At 46.1% G+C, this 20,206-nt stretch overlaps 1 protein-coding gene across 14 annotated transcripts in view; it reads right to left on the minus strand.

Annotated features, from left to right (window-relative positions):
- Miga (mitoguardin) overlaps positions 1-20,206 on the minus strand; it is a 258,548-nt gene that overhangs the window by 28,439 nt on the left and 209,903 nt on the right. For 8 of the 14 annotated variants that reach the window (XM_055064978.2, XM_055064980.2, XM_055064979.2 and 5 more), the window contains 2 exons: positions 16,163-16,279; positions 2,842-2,958 (listed from right to left, as the gene is read on the minus strand). In XM_055064978.2, the coding sequence (XP_054920953.1) occupies positions 2,842-2,958; positions 16,163-16,279 (234 nt within the window). Of the gene's footprint in view, positions 1-334; positions 947-1,571; positions 2,118-2,841; positions 2,959-16,162; positions 16,280-20,206 lie in introns of those variants that run through there. The other 6 variants (XM_055064981.2, XM_050168508.3, XR_008609943.1 and 3 more) reach the window with 5 other exon arrangements.

Here is a 20,206-nt window from a genome sequence, read left to right on the forward strand (position 1 = left end):
CGACTGTTTAGTCATGCTTTGCCGTGAGCGGCATGCCGCGGGTCGTTTTTTTTTTCTTGTTCTTAGGTTTACATGGTATATCCTGGCTTCTCCAGTATTCGCTCAAGAAATGAGGACCAGCAATGAACAGCCCTCGCTTTTTTTGCTGCCTTCATTTTGTTTATTGTAAGTTGCGCATATACCCTCACGTATGTAAGAACGAATATGCACACAATAATCAAAAGGACACGATGCTGGTTTAGTCTGTGTTCTATGTAACAGATGACGAGAGGTAAAATACGCAAAATGCACCCATTGAAAATTGGCCAGGTAGTGACGCATGCTCAGGCCGTCGAACGTAACAACAGGATTCTTTATTTTTCTTAGTAGGAAGAATTTCATCGAGTTAGTTTCACAAGAACAAAAAATACAAGGTGCAAAAGCAAATGCGGTTCAGAAGTGCGTGAAACTGCCGTTAACGCGAATGGCTGCTTCCATGCGCCGGGGCAGAGAATCGTACAGAGATTGCACAAACTCGCGGTCTTGCTTAATCCGGTTCTATTTCGCTGCAACAGCAAGCCACAATTCTTCTTTGCTCGTTGCACCCAAGTTCATGTGTGCCAAGTTGGATTTAAGAACTCCCCACACATTTTCTATAATGTTGAAGTCCGCGCCCTTTGGCACCCATTGCAGTTTCCGAACTCCTCGCTCTTCTAACAAGTCTTCGACGACTTTGGCTTTGTGGATGGGGCTGTGGTCCTGCTGAAGTCAGTAAAAGCCATCCTTAAAGGGCCCGTCCAGGGCAAACGGGACGAGGTAGCTGTCAAGGATATCGCAGTAGGACGCCGCGTTAAACTTCGCTGGAAGTTACACAAGCGAACCCAGTCCATCTCTACAGATGGCTCCCCTAACATTCACAGCCGTGCGATCACTGCTGAGCACATTGTGCAAGTACCCGGGCTAAAACCTACATGCAAAAAAAGAAAGAAAAAGAAAAACGCTATCATTAGACATGTGGGCAAGCGCCGTTCTAAAACTCGTTTTGCTGATGTGCAGACGTGATCCTTAGCTGCCAGACAAAGTTAAAGGCCTCTGGAACAAATTCCGAAACGCCCACTCGAGCATTGCACACAGAAAAACAGCATCCGGATTATCACCCTTATCGCTCCTCCGTTGCATTTCCAGCCTGTCTTTATTTCACAAATTCTTCCAGAGCCCGATGCACATTGCACCTTATATTCTTCCCCCAGCACGCATATCTCATCGCACCAGCCATCACCTACAAGTTGCCTGTCCACGGTCCTGCACCGTCACTTTTTCTAATTCCTTCTTTCTTTGTGCAGCCGCAGGCTAGAACGGCCTTCCAAACAACGTTGCCATCATCACTTGCCCAAGTCTTTTCGCTGAAAATGTAAAAACTTTCCTGTTATTGTGAATTTGTGCTTTTAATTCTTGCCACCCCCTATGTAACACTCCTTTTTTGGGGCCTTTAAGGTAATAAAATGAAATGAAATTATTCGCCCACACTGAAAATATAGCACTGGCAATTACAAAGCGTGACATCATTAAGAGAATATATAGTTAAATCTTACCTGCAGTTGTACGGGCACCATACTCGGCACTGTTGATTCCATCTTGAGGTTATAGTCGACTCATCAGTAAAGATGACCTCACCCCAATCACCTACCGACCATTCTTCATGGGCTCGCACAAAGTCCAGTCGAGCGCGCTTCTGCTGATCTGTTAAGTAGGGTTTCTGAGCAGCCACGCATCAGCTCGGTCCAGCTTCACGCAAGCGTCAGCGGATTGTTGCCTCACTGATGTTCAGAGATAAGGCCGCTCGAATTTCTCGCGCACTCTGGAATGGATCAGCCACCACCGCTGCCACGACGAGTTCGTTTACTTCTGTCGACGTGGATCGTGGTCTCCCTAAACGAGGGGCATCTTCAATGCGGCCATCCTCATCTCGATATGCCTGGCGAATCCTATTCACAGTGCCGATCGATCAGCGAACTCGGCGACTTATAGTTTGCTGAGGAACACCTTCAATGTAGAGGCGAATTCTGTTGTGCTGCTCATCTTCAAGTATTCTGGACGGCTTTGTGCTTCGAAGAAACGGTGCAATCAATCCCGCCGACCTGAGCACAAGAAATAAAACAAGTGCTCCACAGCACGCCGCTCACGGCAAAAACATAGCTGAACAGTCATGGCAGTGCTCGCTGCTGAGTATTATCAAACGGCGCGAATTGCTCATCAAACACATCGCAGGTTGCGCCAGAGAAATCCTTGGTGGCGCATTTGAAAAGCAACAAGCATCCGTTCGAGCCTCCAAAAGTGATGGCCGTATGCTACAGATAAGGGTCGGCTGATAGCGCACGCTGCTTGCTGGCGACTGGGCTAATCAGTTAGCAGAGCCGGCGTTAGAAAGCGCTGTGACATGGTTTGCCACGCTCTCGCGCCTTCCATTTACTTTTGAATGCACCTGTATGTATTAAAACAAAGCTAAAATGAAGTTCAGGGATGAACTGGATCGAGTGGCTTGGGTAGACGCTAACACATACAACTTGTCACATCGTCAGCTGTCGAAGCCAGCTGCATTCCGTTGGCTAGCCTTTGCTTGATATAGTTCACTTTTATCGCACTTCGATTGGCAGCATAGAATGATCGCGGACTTTGGGCCCTATTTTCCAACAGACTGCATTTATGTCGTGTAACTCATCGCATCAAGTAGCCAATCTATGTGCTATCAAATGTGTAGCGACGAGCGAGACGGTATACGATTTTCAAAATAATCGTTAGCAAATATGGCGCTTCATTTAATTTCGTCTCACAATAAAAACACATGCGTTTTTGTGCTCTTACATGCCTCTTTATCCATGCAACGACTGTGCCGCTGCGCTGCAGCCTGACCGGAAGTTCGGGTGTATGTGAAAACAGCTGGCACGTAGTCAGGGTGGCTAGGAAAGGTTGAAGGCTGGCCTAAAATTGAAGAAGGGCAGATATTACTACAAAGGACTCATTACAGACCAAAATTCATGAGGTATAGATGTTATAAAGTGCTCGCTGCGAATCTAAATCCTAGAGTTACCAAACTGAGCCGTTCGCATTCAACCGCTTTACGGCGTTCACCTATGATGCTCTTTTTAGCAGGTGTCGCTACTCGGACGGGAACAAAACAACAAAAATTACGTTATTCTTGCCGTAATAATTCGTACATCCATACCCGACGCAGTCCGCTGGCATGGCATTCAGAAACGTGGACACGGGAGCTTGCCTGAGCGTGCCGGAAAGCCCAGCCAGGCAGGGAGTCATCTGCTAGCTTTCCAACCACATAGGGGGCGCTCGCGAGCGGCGCGCTCGCGCATGCGCAGCAGCTTTTTTGCAAAGTGTCCATTTATAAGAATGGACTCTAAAATTTCGGTCGCCAGAACCCTTCACCGCCCGATTTTCCAGACTTTTTAACATGACCGCAGGTCCGAAACGGCATTAACCAAAGCCACGACCACCGCCATTTTGATTATCTCACCGACTCGAACCGGAGCTCTTGCACGCTGATCCGCTAGCAGCCGTAGCCACCACCGCGGGAACGGTTGATACTAAGCTCCCTGCGTTTGGTGATGTGTTTTCCATTGAAAGAATTCACCGCTGTCAGCAATAACACCGACTCTGCCTATGTAATCCACGCTAGTGGCTTCAAAGCTTGGAAAACACGGCGCGTCGCATAATACTGGCTCCCGAAAGTCAGCTTCGCCTCAATACAGAATTCTTACGCAGTTGGAACGCAGTTCTTATGCAGTTCCACTCTTGGAATTCTTTTCAAGAGTGGAAAGGGGGCAACTGTCATGGGACATATGTACTCCTTAACTATACACGCATGCACCCGTCTCCAGTCACAGTATGAGCACCAACATGCATAGTAAGTGTACAGACAGGCCTTCAGAGCTTTTTCAGACGTGCCTGTGGCGATTTGAGCCCTTAGGGGCAGTAAAAGGCATGCATTCATTTTCTCGGACTGCCCAATTTTTTGGACGCTTTCGTGGCCCCTAGAGAGACCGAAAAATCAGACGCTGACTATATGAGAAGCTGCCGACCCGGCAGGGGGCACTGTTTCAGTTGCATTAATACGATACGAGAAGCGATCGGCAGGTACGAGAAACGATCGCTGAACGACAGAAAACATCCCGAGAGCACAGGCAGGCAAAGTAGGCACAGTTGCCACAGGATGAAGTAGCCAGTAATTGGGTAATATACCGGGAGAAAAAGTCTATAGTTCAAACACTGGTTCAAGGAAAGACAAAAGGTGAAAGGGAACGTTGGTTGGCAGAAATACGTGAGAAAAAGAAGGCCGCACCTAGAATATTTTGGAACCACATAAAATTATTAGGCAGGAAGTCAACAACAGTACAACATATCCTAGACAAAGATGGAAACAAAGTGGAAGGGGAAGTGGCATTGGATTGGGTCAAGAAATTTGGTTGTGGGAGTTCGTGTTCTTTTTTTTTCTTTTCCTTTTTTTAACCTAGGTAGGCCATTACCTAGGTAGGACATGGCTCGACACTGTCCCGTAGATTGACCTTGAAGCAAAACAGTGCCCAGACCAAAGGAGTTGGAATTGGCAGATATGATGGTCGGATGCAGTGTGTGATAGTTGGCCATGCAAACATCCTACAAGATCATCTCTTTCAGCTTCAGGAACCCTTGCTTGATGCCCATGTCCACTCGCTTCTCTTGCTGAGCAGCTGACGAATGGGTGCGGTAACCTCAGACCGATGCGCTAGGAACCTGCTCACGAGTTTGACCATGCCTAAATGTATGTGGACACCACCGATGTCAACCGGAATTCCATGTGCTTACAGCTGCGAGCTTTTCTGAGTCAGGCGAAATTCCGTTACCACTGATGATCACTCCTAGAAAGTGGACGCTTGTGATGCCGAACTTGCATTTTGAGTTGTTCAGAGTCAGCCCCGCCTTTTGCAGTCGACCCAGGACTGCTTCTAGCCACCTGTCATACTCAGTATGGTCCTGGCTAAAAACTAAGATGTCAATCATGTAAACGACGCCGTCTTGGCTCTCAAGAATGCAACTCATCTGATGCTGGAAGTACTCAGGGGCAGATGTTATGCCAAACGGCAGCCTGCAGTAGCAATAGCGTCTGAACGGAGTGATGAAGGTCGTCACTTCTTGAGACTCTTCTGCCAGTTTCACTTGATGAAAACTGGATGTCGCGTCAAGCTTCGAGAACATTTGCGCGTTACCAAGTCCCAAAACTTGGTCCACGGTCAGAAAAATGTGATGTTCTCGTAACACGACCTTGTTAAGGGGGGCCTGAACCCCCCCTCCGGCTTGGTGAAAAAACACAGTACGCGGATATCATACGCTGCTGTGAACATCTCAGCCAAGTTTTGCAGTCGTTCGCCACGCGTGCAGCTTGCAAGCACAGCACAAAATCACCTTTCTTTCAAGTACTCTCTTTTCAACAGAAGCCTGCTCCTCACTGTTTTTTGGATGCTTTATTTTGTAACATAGCAGGTTCTCATAAGCGGCTGCTATTGGCCAATAGCCGACATCAATGGAGACGCCATCGTAAGTGATACCCATAGAAAAACCCTTGCTTTAGGTCCTAAGCACTGTTTTAAGCCTAACGTAAAGCCCGTTACCCGCCGCGGTTGCTCAGTGGCTATGGTGTTAGGCTGCTGAGCACAAGGTCGCGGGATCGAATCCCGGCCACGGTGGCCGCATTTCGATGGGAGCGAAATGCGAAAACACCCGTGTACTTAGATTTAGGTGCACGTTAAAGAACCCCAGGTGGTCGAAATTTCCGGAGTCCTCCACTACGGCGTGCCTCATAATCAGAAAGTGGTTTTGGCACGTAAAACCCCATAATTAAATTAATTAATTAAAGCCCGTTGACGTTTTAAGCATACCGCGCAGCATAACCAGGTTCATCTCGGAAGAAGAATGCTCGCGCAGTCAGGTTCTATCAGGAGTGTCTAAAGGTCCGTTGCCCGGCCCTGGGAGATGGTTGCCATTGGAACCGCCCCTACGCCGATTGGAATAGGGTAGCTCTGCAACACGTGGACTTCCTATGGAGGATGAAACTACTGGAGCTTCAACAAAGTAAGAGGAAACACCTTTCTAATAATTCACCGTCAAATAATGTACTGGTTCTTGGATACGCCATCGTAAGTGATACCCATAGAAAAACCCTTGCTTTAGGTCCTAAGCACTGTTTTAAGCCTAACGTAAAGCCCGTTGACGTTTTAAGCATACTGCGCTGCATAACCAGGTTCACCTCGGAAGAAGAACACTCGCGCTGTATTTCAGATTGCATTGCTAGCATTAAACAATCAAATTCTCATTTTGAGACGACCCACCCTGTCCGACCATTAGTTAATTACCTTGTGGAGCATAAACTTAGACCAGTAATATCTGACAAGGAAGGTTATTTCGTAATTATGCCAGATGACATGTTTTCAGAAAAAGCGATTTCAGCCATAGAAAAGAATTTACAGCCAATAAAACTCAAGCCGTCGGCAGTTAAGCAACGTGCGGTTGACCTCCTGTCAAAACATAATCTTGATAGGGTTGTCTCTAATGTCAAGAAAGCAAAATCCCTCACCTTAGAACTGTTTTTCTCGGCAAAGACCCATAAGCAAGAAATTCCTTTTCGTGCTATAGTGTAAGAGAAAGGGATGTGGCAGGTCTGCGTCGCTAGTTACCTACAGAACTGCTTAGCTTCACTAGTTTTTTCAGGCCCCTTTTGTTTGCGTAATTCTCAGGCACTAGTTCAGTATTTGAGAGAGGAAAATCCTGGTGATTGTACAGCTTTTAGTATGGATATCGAAGAGCTGTATTATTCCTTGCCGCATGACGGGTTGCTAAATTCTGTAAATGAGTGCATCAAAGAACAAGTGCAAGAGTTGGCTTTTATTGACAGATGCGGTGTGTTCACGGGAGCTTTTCTAGAAATTCTTTCAATGTACCTGAAGTCGACGCTGATTGGGTGGAGAGATGGCGTTTTTATGCAGAAATCAGGCATTTGTATTGGCTAAATGGTTGCCCCTATTCTTAGCAATATTTACCTGAGTAAGGTTGACAGCTGCTTAAAGAAAGCCTTAGGTGATAGCGTTATCAAGATATTTCATTACGTTGATGATTACCTGATTTTCTGCAATAGGGAAGAATTCGATTCTGCTGCTACCTCAGTAAGTGAGCAATTTAAACTTTATGGAGGAGGATTAAACTTTACCAAGGAATTTCCTCAGCGACACATAATTCAGTTTCTTGATATTTCCTTGGTCTTCGAACAAAATCACGTTTGTTGGCAGTACTCCCCAAGATCTTCCAAGCCGTTGCTAAACTTTCAATCCAAGCATTCCGAAGTAGTAAAAAACGGAATCGCCATGTCGTGCCTCAAGTCTTCCCTCACCAGATCCTGCATGCACAAAATGAGCGCAAGTTTTAATGCGCAGGTCCGGCGCCTATTAGAAGCAGGCTATTCTAGTGTAGCAGTGGCCACTGTGGCTGAGCGCCTAAAGAAGTCAGTGTGGAGGGGGACGGACATGATTACAGAAACCAGTAATAGCAAAAAAAGAGTAGTGGCTATTCCGTACATTCACTCAGTTTCGCACAGGCTTAAAAAAGTTGCAAGTAGATATGATGTTAATGTTGCTTTCACTGCTCCCAATAAGCTAGGTAAGATATGCGCTGCCATACAGAGGAAAAAGGAGCAGGTAAAAGGCAGGAAAAGAACAGATATTTGTCCAGTGAAGCACAATAGGAACAACAGTTTTACTGACTGTCGTATGGGTGTGGTTTATAAAATTCCCCTTAGCTGTGGCCAGTTCTACATAGGGCAAACGGGACGGTGTATCAATCAGAGGCTAATGAAACATAAAAGGTCTTTAACCGGTGGATCGCCTTCTAATCCTTCCCTACATTGCCAAGATTGTAACTGCACGCCAGAGTTAGATGAATGCGCGATATTGTACAGACATAAGAATGAAGATACGCGTCTTATGGTAGAGGCATGGCATATCTATAATGGTGGAAGTGCATGCGTGAGTCCGCCTTCGATTACTTTACATAAGGAAGAGATTAAGTGCCTTAACAGTTATCTCTCACGTATACCAGCACATGTACCCGACTGACACCTGGCGATACCATTCCTGAGCTTGCGTAGATGAGTTTTGTGTCTTCTTTCTTTTTTCGCCTCAGTGCTCCCTTCAGTTGATAGTCGGCGGTTGTGTTGTCCACTTCTCTACTCTTGTGTCCTGTCTGCACGCCTCACCTCTTTTTTTGCATTATCGATATAGAGTGATTCAGGGCCCCTTTAAGTAGATGTTGGCCTTGTGACCAGCCTAATAACATGTTTGGCCTTGAGCTTGTCAAGCTCCCTTTCGACGACACCGTGTAATGGAATCGGCACTCATCTTGGGGCTAGCAGGGAGTAGGGGACAGCATCTGGCGTCAGATGTATGGCATATGCTTCCTGAAGTTGACCCAAGCCACGGAAAAGCTGGTCTGATGTTGCGCCACTCTTTCCCACCTTGTCCACTGGGTCCACAAACTTCACAACACCGAATTCTTGAATCACAGGAAACCCAAGAAATGTTATGACCTGTGAGCGAACGATGTAGAGCCTGTGCTTCGTGAACTTGTTCTTCCATTCCAGAGTGGTGACAAACTTTCCCAGCATGTCTAAGGGTTGGCTCGCCAGTTCTGAAAGCTCTCTCTCTGGCACCTTGAGATGTGCTGAAATCCTAGAAAATGTACTGGGGATGACTGTGACCTCAGCGTCACTATAAACTTTGAAGCACAGAGGCATTCCGTCCATTTGTCATCGACAAACTTCGCCCAGACGTTGCCACTTGAACTGATTTCACTCAATTCCACAGGTGACAATTTCTTGCCCGAACTGCAAATTGCGGCAAAATGACCCTTCTTTCTGCATTTGTTACAGGTCGCTTGAGGTGCAGGACATTCGGTGCGTGGATGAGAAGACCGTGTGCAAAATCCACAAAGTGACAACGTACTTACACTGCCTGCATGTATGGGACCTGCACTGCGTATCTGCTGCTGCCGGTGGTTCCGCATGACCTTTCTTGCATTGGTGTTTATCGCTCCAGGACGCACTATCGGCCCTGGCGAGCACGCTGAAAGATTTGGCCGTTCTTTTTTTTGCGTCTCCAGCCTAGCAAAACAAGAATCAGTGCTTCCTTTAACGTAAGGTTCGGAGTGCGGGAAAGTGTGTCCATCAACTGGGCATCACGAAGGCCTATGATAAAATGGTCGTGGACAAATTTCTCTTCTACATCCTGTGAAGAATAATTGCAGCGCTTCACCCTGTTCCCGAAAGCTGTGAAAAATGCATAAGCTGACTCGCCTGGCCGTTGAACTGCCTGATGGAACCTTGCGCTCTCATACAGCTCATTAGCGGGATGTACAAAGTACCCAGCGAGCTTTCTAACAATGGTGCTGTACTTTGCAAAGTCTTCACTGTGCACTTGCAACCAAGATAAAATGTCTCGTGTCTAGGTTCCCAAGCAGTAGAGCATTATCCTGATGCGGAATTCACCGTCGGCTCCGTGGAGGCCTGTTGCAAAACAGTAGTCGAACTGTTGATGCCATCTTTGCCATGCGGCCGAGTTTTCAACATCAAACTGCGGCGGCGGTTGCAGGTTGGGTGTTGCAACTACCTTGATTTCCCTGCCAGTGGCTGTAATAGCTTGCTGTCTTTACTTTCCTAAGACATTGTCAATTTGAAGCAAGGACCACTTCTGACACCATGTAGCGGTCCGAGGAATGAGGCAGCGTTCAGCTGGGCCAGCAAGGAAGTGCCCAGGGGCATAGCCGGGGGGCCATACAACCATACAACGAGACAAGCCAAATCAACGCACTATCAGACAAGTTGACAAAGCACACAGTGAGGTCCGATGAGACGAAGCGTTGTGATGGTTCATTCGTGCCATCATGTCCCAGAAAAGAATATCAACATATTTTTTCACCTGCACCAAAGCATCCATGTCGAGACACAATATAAAGCCAGCAAAGGTAACTACGTTCTTATTTATTTTTTTTACTTTAACTTTTATTCACAAGGACTCGTTGATCCACTTCAAGTTTCTTGTTCTCAAAAACCGCAGGCTGCCAGAGCCAGCCAGAGGTCATGCGTTTTTCACGTGTTGTCTTGACAACCGCACGGCGCGCTTCGGTGTGCATTCGTTTTTCTCTGGCCGAGTGGATTTTGACCTCACAGAGTTTTAGACGCTTTCTGGCTAGCTGACGAGAAAACAAAGCAATGGTCGTTCACCGCCATCACTGTGGGGACTCGACGGATTGCAACGAGTTCGCTTGAGGGCATCACCTTCATTTCGACGTTATCGCAACCTCTCCGGAAAGTCTTTTGCATCACCACTGTAGGATAACGAGCAGCATGCATATGGTTCTCTGTGGACCAAGCGTCTCACATTTTCTTCGATATTCCTTCGGTAGTCACATTAGGTGCCCAAAGCAGGCATTCGATTGTGGCCAACATGCTTTCCTTTGCGTTTTTTCATTTCGGTGCCCCTGCCCCACAAAAAAAAAAAAAGAAAAAACGTAATGCAGCTAATCGTCGCATGATGAAAGTTCGATTTTGTTATTTCTTCTTTTGCGGAAAGGAATGGGCCACGGCACTCTTCAGTTGTCGGATACTCTTACTATATTGTTGCAATAGCAATTATGTGGACACCACAGGCGCATTCCTGTTGGCAACGTCATGTTCCGTATGAAGTCCAAGGGTGATAACATCGTCACCGCGCGCCACGTGCCTTATGTGGGAGTGAAAGCGTAAGGGGGGGGGGGGGGGGTGAGCCGACAATGGTGGGTCAGTCTTGTGTGCGCAACGGAGAAAAGCGGGGAGGAAGCGCACTGCCTTCCGTCGTGCTCGTTGCATCGGAGCGAGTTAAGGGAGGGGGGCTTAATACTCTGTGATCTGTGAATGTGCGATTACGCAACATGTTTATTTGCCTTGTTTGACGCACTTTACAGGGTGTTTCAGCGAACTTTACCCAGAGTTTAAAAATGTGCCGATGCACTTTAAGACGATGCGACCAAATGCACGTTGCTCCCTTTTGTATGCAGTATATCATGTTATTTTTTATTTTGTTTAATTAGACAATTATTCAAGATTAATTAACCAATTTCTGAAGCAACGAGGCTATAGGAAAGAAGTTCCAATTAGAAAGTTGCAGAGTGGTTTGGAAAACGTTCGACTAAACAGTTTGCTGCAGATGCCCGCGAAATAAAAAAAAAAGAAAAACCACACATGACATGCCCGCTTGCGCGTCGTGATTGCTCTGCTCCCAAGCATTCTGTGCACCGCTAGGCGCGCTGCCGCTTAAAAAGCGACAGGGCCAGTGGCGTAGCTAGGTCGTCTGGCACCCGGGGCCCATAGGTCTTCTGCAGCGGCCAAGGGTGAGCCGGTTCCAAAACATCCTCGAAAGCTTCCTCCTCATGTTTGTCAGGCTTTACGTCCCGTATATGAACGTCTTTCAGACAAGAAACTGCTACAATGTTGCCAGCGTGGTAAAACGCAAAATAACAATGAAAGCCTGCATTCGATGATCTGGGCACTGGCGCCAAAAGACAAGCACGCTTCTTTATTCAAGGTGGAGGCTGCTGTGGCAGAGGCAGTATTAAAGTTCAATGCAGGCAATGCAAGGGCCTCAAAGGACATAATGAAAGAACTATGTCTAAATCCAAGCGAGCAAAGTCGCACCCGCATGGCCGAGAAAGATAGGCGTCGAATGGCAGCATCAGCCAAGAAGCGCAAAGCATCAGAAGATTTGCGCCAGTCCCTCAAAAAGCGGCACGCAGGGGCTGGGAGTCAGCAGGACTACATGCGTGGTGCCTACTGAGCTGTTCCAGTTGTAAATTTGTAAATAAAATAGGGTTTGCACGTTTTCTCACTTTTCTCAAAACATGTTTTTGGGTCACTTCACTAGACTGTCGGAGTGATATCTCATGATCTAGAACAGCTAGAGCACTAATTCTTTCTTTAGCAGAAAGCCTAATCTGTATATTACAAAGCGCTGAGAGCAGAATTTCAAATTTGTGCACATGTATATTTCCATTTTATTAATTTTCTTTTGATATGGTAGCTTTAGGTCAAGGAAAGAATTTTGATCGCCTGCAGAATGGCTAATTAGAATCTCATTTGAAAACTTTTTGCAGCATTGCAGTTATTGCACATTATAGTATCTAGCTATGCAATAATATTCACTTTCTGCTGAGCAGTTTTTTTTTCCATTGTCTCCGGAAACAGTAGAGTGGCAGCACTGTCAATCTCCTGAACTAATGGACCTACAAGAAAAGATTATTGCATATTTGAAATCAGCACAAAAATCTAACTAAGCTTGTTTATTTTCATCAGATTTGGCCATAAGATGCAGAAAATAATCTCCACAACCCATGTCCCCCCTTAAGATACTGTTATTCTACCATTTTCAGCCTTCTGAAAACTCAGATTTTTATTATTTAGGGATGTTCAATTTTTGTACAGCTATCGCGAAATGACGGACTTGTTGTTTCCGGAAGCATAAGCGATAAATGCTGCGTTTGCTTATCACTATAACGAACTGTCACGAGGGGAACACATCGCTGGCGTAAATGGCACAGCCAATGCTTATGTCGCTGTCCTGTCGCCTTTTAGGCAGCAGTGTGCCTATGGCTGTTTGTGCGCAGAACGTTTGGGAGCAGTGCAATCACGATGCGCAAGCGGTCATCTCACGTGGTGTTTTGTATTTCGTGGGCATCATCAGTATGCTGAAATACACTAATACTTAATGAATAGAAAGCCAGAAACTGTTTATTCAGACGTTTTGCAAAGCGCTCTGCAACTTTCGAATTAGAATCTTTTTCCTAGCCTCGTAACTTCAGAAGTTAATTAATCTTGACTAAAAATCTAATTAAGCAAAAATACAAAAAATAGCGTGACACACTACATACAAAAGCAAGCAACATGCATTTAGTCACGTCGTCTTAGAGTGCATGGGCATATTTTTTAACTCTGGCTAAAGGTAGCTGAGACACCCTGTACACAGTGACTTTTGCTTAGATACGTAGATTTCTTGGAGACTTATATGTATATTTAAATATCTTGTTGCGAGTTCTTGTGGATACATGCAGTGAACTTTGTTTCCAGTGACACTTTTTTTGCCCTTTATTAAGCTTTATCATCCCATTTATGTATTCCATTGTATCTTCGCATTTCTAACATATATTTTGCAAATCTCCAGTTTTTTATATTAGATCTCTGTTGTGACTATCATTTCGGTGCAATTACAATACACGACTGGTGACAGCTGTTTCTGCGCAATACATTGAAACAAAGGACAGTGTCATTGAAATTTTTCCCTTGCCGTTGCATATGTAAATAATATAAACAAGGTTACTGAATGAGAAAGTTTCATTAAAATATTTATCCTCAATTCATTCATTTCACGGCCTTATATTTATCATATCAGTGGCATGCACTGCTTTGCTGATTTCGAACTGGTATGGTTTTAAAGTTCGCGTGATATTTTCTTTACTTATTAAATAGATAAAAACGTGGAAGCATTGATATCAGTTCACGGCACAATATTTGGGACATACGAATATATTCTGTAATGAAAAAATACATATTTTACTTGTCTTGACAGTGCGTAGCGTCCAAGAATTCGTTTGCAGCATCTTTGGCAATGGCAATGCAGTTATTATTCATGTATTTGATCCCTCGACAAATTCTGTAAGAAGCAGGCCAAGCTCCAACATCGCACCGAGTGCGGTGAACTTCAGCGGCTTAGGGCAGTCTAGGGTGCCACCAGTTAGGGAGTCATTTGTTTATCCTCGTGCCCAAACACCCTCTGCAAACGAATGGGCCCACTACCCATAAGGTGCAAGCAAGATTGCAAAACCAGACCGTAAGACGTCCACTAGCTGTAATATAAGTTAGGCATTCGGTTACGTCATATCCGTCCCCTAGGGCACCTTTAGCAGCCCACACAAAACGTTTCACAAAGCCTACTGCGTCCCCGATACAGCCTACCCAATTCTGTTTTTTCCCAGCCTAGGGAAAACATTTCCAAGCCAGTTTTAAAGGTGTAGCAGCAAGAAATCTTCGTTTTGTTTTTATTGCTTTAATCAATTAATCTTGACTCTGTGTTCATGGCATAAAACCTCTGTTCACCCAGTAGGCAAAAGATACAAGTTTACCCTTCTTTAAGTCAAAATAGTGGTTTTGTGCCAAAGGCGACATCACAGGGTACCGCAGGTCATTGCTCCAGTCAGCACAGCGAAGGTGGGAAATGCTGGGTCGAGTGCGCACATAGCCACGAAAAAGGGGCGAGAGGGTGAGGAGCTCTCTCATACAGGGCCAAGATCGTTTAAGGCGGCGCAGCAAGTAGCTGCAGAATACCACATAAGGTTGACCCACATTTTATTGTCGTTTACAATAAAATGTGACCACCATCTCTGGCTGCCATCATGTCACCTTCAAAGCCATGTTGCACTAGGCATGCCTCTTGAACTGTTGGTCATATTATTTGTGTGTTCAAAGATTCAAGGCTTGATAATGCGATCACCGAGTCGACAGTTATTAAATGAAGCTAATAAAGTCTTATGATTGTTTGACATTCATTCTCCTTCAAAACTGTAAAACAGCACGGCAGTAATGATGTATAACAATGCACATCTGAAAGGATGCATTAGAGGTCACTTTACAGCACTAGCATTCTACAGCACAATACACCAATAAACTGCAGTTGAAATGAAAAAATAAGCTGACACCGTCACAAATTCAGTAACAAAAGAAAATAAGCCCACCACTTGAGTAAGGTCAGGTGCAGCTAGAAGCTGCCATCGTTGGCTCTGATCCTTTCTTTTTTAGACTGGGTGCTTCAGCTAAGGCGCGCAGAAGTGCTTAAATAAATATATAGAAGTTGAGAGAATTGAATGAATCCTTTGGAACAACTTGAAACACAGCGGTGGGTGTTTAAAATGCTTCACCTTTCCCAACCGAGCCACTCACTAAGAAAATTACATGAATCAACTTTTTAGTTAGAGTAGTTACGTGGTCTGTCGCAACGTGAAGCTCATAGCATGCCCTAAGTGTCACTAAACCACCTCTGACATTTTGAACACATTTTAAACAAATGCGAGTATTTTGCATAAAATACCATAATGATCATCTCCGGTAAACATGGCAGCACTATGCATCACGGGAAGGCGATAAATTCTATAAACAATCTTCGGCGGGCTGTCCCAGTCATTTGTTAGCGCATGGTGACACCAACAGGGTAGTGCGTATAATATCCCCAGGGTTGTTTGGTCGGCCAACGAGAGCACCAACGAAATAATATGGCTGCACATCGCTGATCCTTCCGTCTATCCAGTTGCAACCACAATGGCGGAACCCTCCTACTCTCCACACTGCATTACGAGGAGAGAGCACACCCATGGCAAGGGAGAAAGTGCAGCAGCCTGTGTGCATGCCAGTAAATTTGCCGTTACAGCACCATTTCAAAAAAAATTCTTCCAGCTGTACGTTCGTTTTAGACTGGTACACAGCTGCCACTATATAACAAATTTTCAAGCTCGGTGTGGTTTACAGGCTCACTAAGTGCTGTTCATAACTGTTTTCAGATTTTGAAAAGACACTAAGCATTTATGTGTGGCACTTATGGTTCATTTAACACACCAGACTAAAACTGAGCATGCCAATAGCACAGTTCAGCGATGAGTGCGTTTCAGCTCCATCACCAGGACATTATCTAGCACACTGTCACTGAGGCATGGCGGCAACATAAGGCAAAACTGGCACAACTGGATTCGAACTATGACTTGGGACAAGAACAAAAACAGACAGCTTTTTGGTTGCTTCCCTATACAAAGTCACATTGTCGCACTTTCGATTGTGCAGAACTAGCCAGCCCGACCCTTGACGGTACTTGCTCAACCGGCACACCAACCCAGAATCTCTCAACAGCACTGCACCTGGTTCTCATCATGCGAGTACCTCTTAATGTTCAAGCACACCATCGTGTTCCTGGGGCATAGCAGTCGTTGTCAAGAACATATTTAAATTGATAAGCACATTGAACAGGTCACTTCTCGTAGGGGGAAATCGATGACACTATTTCTGCGAAACGTTTTGGCTTACCTTGAAAAACTTGCACATATCCTTGAGGTCATTATCAGTGCCCAGAAAGCCCCAGGCAAGCACGGGCACAATTTGTTCCATCAGGGCGTAGTAGTGTGAGAAGAAGCCATGAGAGAACTGTACACACCACAAAGAGGTTGTCAGTACCATCATTCACGACACGCATTTCAAATAACGCATGTTGAAACTCGACTCAAATAATGGTTGGGTTCAAAAGACTGATTGGCCATTCCATTCCACTATACTTGTCATCCCGTATTACTTTATATCAAATAATATATTGACGCGAAATAAGTTTGCACGTGATGACACGGGACCCTTAAGGTGAGAACGACGAAGTTCGTGGTTGCGCGCGCGCTCTCCGAGGACCAGCCATCGCTAAACGCAGACGTTTCTTCCCAATCTGTCGGTGGTAAACTGTTTTAGTTCTAATAGCTGGGTGACAATATTTTGCAGCTGTCAAAGCTCTCATACTCTGTGGAAAGGGTGGTACCTTTGTGAGATCGCATGCGCATCCCGCTATATCCGGAACGGCCACGCGGTTATCACGCGATAATCACGTGCTCGCTCGCGGAGGGTAGCGAGGAGAGGGCACGTTCGCCGCTCCCGTTGCTCTTTGCACTTGGCCGCGACGCTGCAGCCAAGGCACCCCGTTCCCTCCTTTCCCTTTCTTATAACCGGGGAGACTCCCTCTCCACAGCTCGGGGAGAAGCGCTATTCCCCCGATGCATCTTTGTCTTTCAGCTGAGGAGCTTGCGACTGGCCGCATCTCAATTCCGCCGCTGAGACTGCCGCACGCCGTCCCCCTGCAGCGCTCGGCCTTTGTGAGCGATTGACCGCCCCAGGGCCAGAGCGCGGATCCACTCTGGGTGAGCTGAACTCTTACCAGCCTCTTTCGTGGTTCCCACATTGTGCGGTTCATTTTGCCCCAGACGTGCGGAACACTCCGCCGCTGTGGTTTTGTGTTGTATTTGTATGTGTGGTTGCTGTTGTCAGTTGGTATACTTGTACTCTAAGGTGAATAAACACCTTAGGTCGAGACTCACCCTGTCCCCCCTGGCCTGAACCCGCCGTGGTCGCAACTCACTGCGAACCGCGGGTTAGGGGTCACAGCTCTGACTGTTAGGGCTGCTACGAAAGTGCTAGCGAGCGACTGCCGCTCCGCCGGCGCTGTGCGATCCAGAGAAGGGTCAGGTGCGCACGCGCGAACTTGGGTAATACCCCTATACCTTGCAACAGCTTTTTACAAAAGTATGGCAGATTTATGCTCTGACTGCTCAAATTAGATTTCATATGGATTACTCGGGTATGCCAAGCAAACCTGGCACACCAAATACAGCCCACATTGAAGATTTCAGCTACTTTTCTTAAAAACAATGCCAATCTGTAAAGTAAAAAAAAAATATAATAGCTAACAGTCTTCCATGCATGATGTATATTTAAAATCTATATGTGGCAAGAAGCCTCCAGCCATATCTGTGAAAAAAAAAAAAAAAACTTCTGTGCACTGCCTTCAAGAAAAAGAAAATGCTTTAAAAAAAAAGATATTTCAAGCTTTAGCTTCGTAACAGTGTTTTAACCTTTTGGCTCAGAGTGTGGGAAACTTCCAACACATTTAAATAACAATTTCATCCTGCCTCCTATGAGAGGCAAAGCAGAAGAAAAAGAAATGCCTGTTAGGCTTTCAACTTACGCTGTGCTGAAAGAAAACAGCGTGAAAACAAGCTCTTAGCCATCACACATCTATGAGAACACCAACATTTATTTCCCTGTGCTGGTTTCAGCCCAGTAAACGAAATGATGCCGTACCAACTGGCCCTAGTTGAAGCCTTAAAGGACCACATGTTTCAGGAAAAGCAGGGTTAACTAGACAGAAGGAAATTAAAGTTGCAAAGGGTAGCAGTTTCGGCATGTTGGTATCCATAAGGATGACGAAAGAAGTGCAAACTGGACACAGACATAAATAAGGCACATACACACACAAGCACTTTTGTGCATGTGTATGTGCCTTATCTATGTCTGTGTCCAGTTGGCACTTCGTTAGACCCTTAAAGAAGGAAATTCTCATATGCTTGAGACATAGCCTCAAGCGTTTTAGCCTGCATAACAGTATGGGACTATATGAACAGTGTTGGCTTGAATCCGTTACACCCCTGTCAAACGGGTGCAAAAAGATTATAATAACGGCCTAACAAGAGGGAGATGCACAGCAAGATGGAGGCTTCAAGTAATTAGCAGTGGCTAAATGAGAAATGTCACTGCAGCCAATGTTTCAACAAGGAGACTTGTCTTTCTCAGGGCCACGACGAAGAGAAGGTCCCTCATTCGACACATTGGCTGCAGCGATATTTCTTGTTAGACCACTGTTGATCACATTAACTACCTAATACAGTAAAACCTAATGAATACGTATGCACTTAATAAGCCATTCTGGTTTAAATATAGTCACGATGAATCCCGCATCCTGTCGCCATTGAACGTAATGTGTTCGCTGACCGCTTAAAGGGATACAGAATAAAAACTGAAGAATATAGAGAAAACCCCACTATTGCATTGCTAAGACACGATTGCTATAGTATATAGTCATTATTCGGGTTACTTTTGAGCGGATGGCTTTATTTTTGACTCTCTATGAGCGGCCACCGCGTCACTCGCAAAGCGCTCCCGACAACAAGCCGGCGGATCTGACGTCACACCTACCCTCAGCAGCCGCGGAGCGAGCTGGCCGGCTGCGCAGTTTTGTTTTCCTCGCGCTGCGCAGTGCAAAATGCAAAGTTCTAGTGAGAGCGATAGCATGAGCGGAACTTGTGACTCCGACTTGGATGAGCGGCCTACTGAACGACCACGAACGATAAAGGAGTATGCCTACGATCCGTCTGCGTCGTCAAGAGAAATTTACGACGACCCGCCGCAGCAGGCCCCCTCCGCGGTGCCGAGAGAGTCTGGACCAGCAAAGTGGTGTTTACACTGTGCATTCCATGTACAAGCGTTCGCCTCGAGAGATCAGGGGCGGCATCATAGGTGGAAACCAGATATAAACGCGGTTCCTGTGGCTCGGATCGCAAGCTCGCACGTGTCACGACTGAGTTAGCATAACAGACGGCTGCCGACTCTCGCGCGGCAGGTGCTTGATGCGCGCAAGTAGCTGTTTTGAGAATAGATGCGATGAAGCAACGGGTGAGGATTGAAGCCAGGCATGTGCAGTGACTGAAATGCGCCTCTGTAACCAGGGAGCGTCTTGTTATTCACGGAGTGAACGAGTACATGCGCAGCGGTTTCAGCGTCCCGTTGTTTGATCGCAGCCGAGCACTCCTTCCCTTGGTGCACACGAGATGGCGCCACCAGTCTCATGTCGGCGATTTTTTTTTTTTTTTTTTTTTTGTCAGCAGTCGCTTCAAACGATGCGGATTTCGATTCATTCTGGCAGAATTGGCCAAACATCTGGCTTAGAACGTCGTACAAACGACAAATTACGGTCAAACGGCACCTGTGCGCAAAACTACAGCGTGAACAAGTACGCGAGAAAAAGACCAGCGCTGCCTGCCGTTTTCACATGCGCACAGCAGACCCTCGGCATTTTGCGGCGTTGACACGGCTGCTCCACACATCAAACCACAAATCCACGAGATGAAAGACGAGGTTTTCGAACAGCTCACACGAGGAAGCGGTACGAATAGGACGGTCGAACAAAGAAAGCGCGTTGCTGCAAACGTCAACTGCCCCTTCGCGCGCTCAGTGTGGACGATCGCTCGCAATGGGCCTCGAGAAGGGTAAGCGTGACGTGATATCCGGTTTTGCCAGAGCTTTCGGAGGAGGCCGGTAGGTGCTGTGATTTGAGAAATATTCACTAAAATAATTACTTTTCGCTCACTTCTCCTCAGAAAGAGTGTTGTTTTGGTCGCTCTCGGTGCGACAGCTATCACTGGAGACAGAAATCTCGGCGACAAATTTTTTATTCACTATCCCTTTAAGCAGTAGTCACTTACCGCACGCCAAATAGTTAATGCGTAGCATTTATACTTCATTTTAAAGCGCGTACAAGCC

Source organism: Dermacentor andersoni, chromosome 1, assembly GCF_023375885.2.
Source record: "Dermacentor andersoni chromosome 1, qqDerAnde1_hic_scaffold, whole genome shotgun sequence".
Taxonomy (NCBI): domain Eukaryota; kingdom Metazoa; phylum Arthropoda; class Arachnida; order Ixodida; family Ixodidae; genus Dermacentor; species Dermacentor andersoni.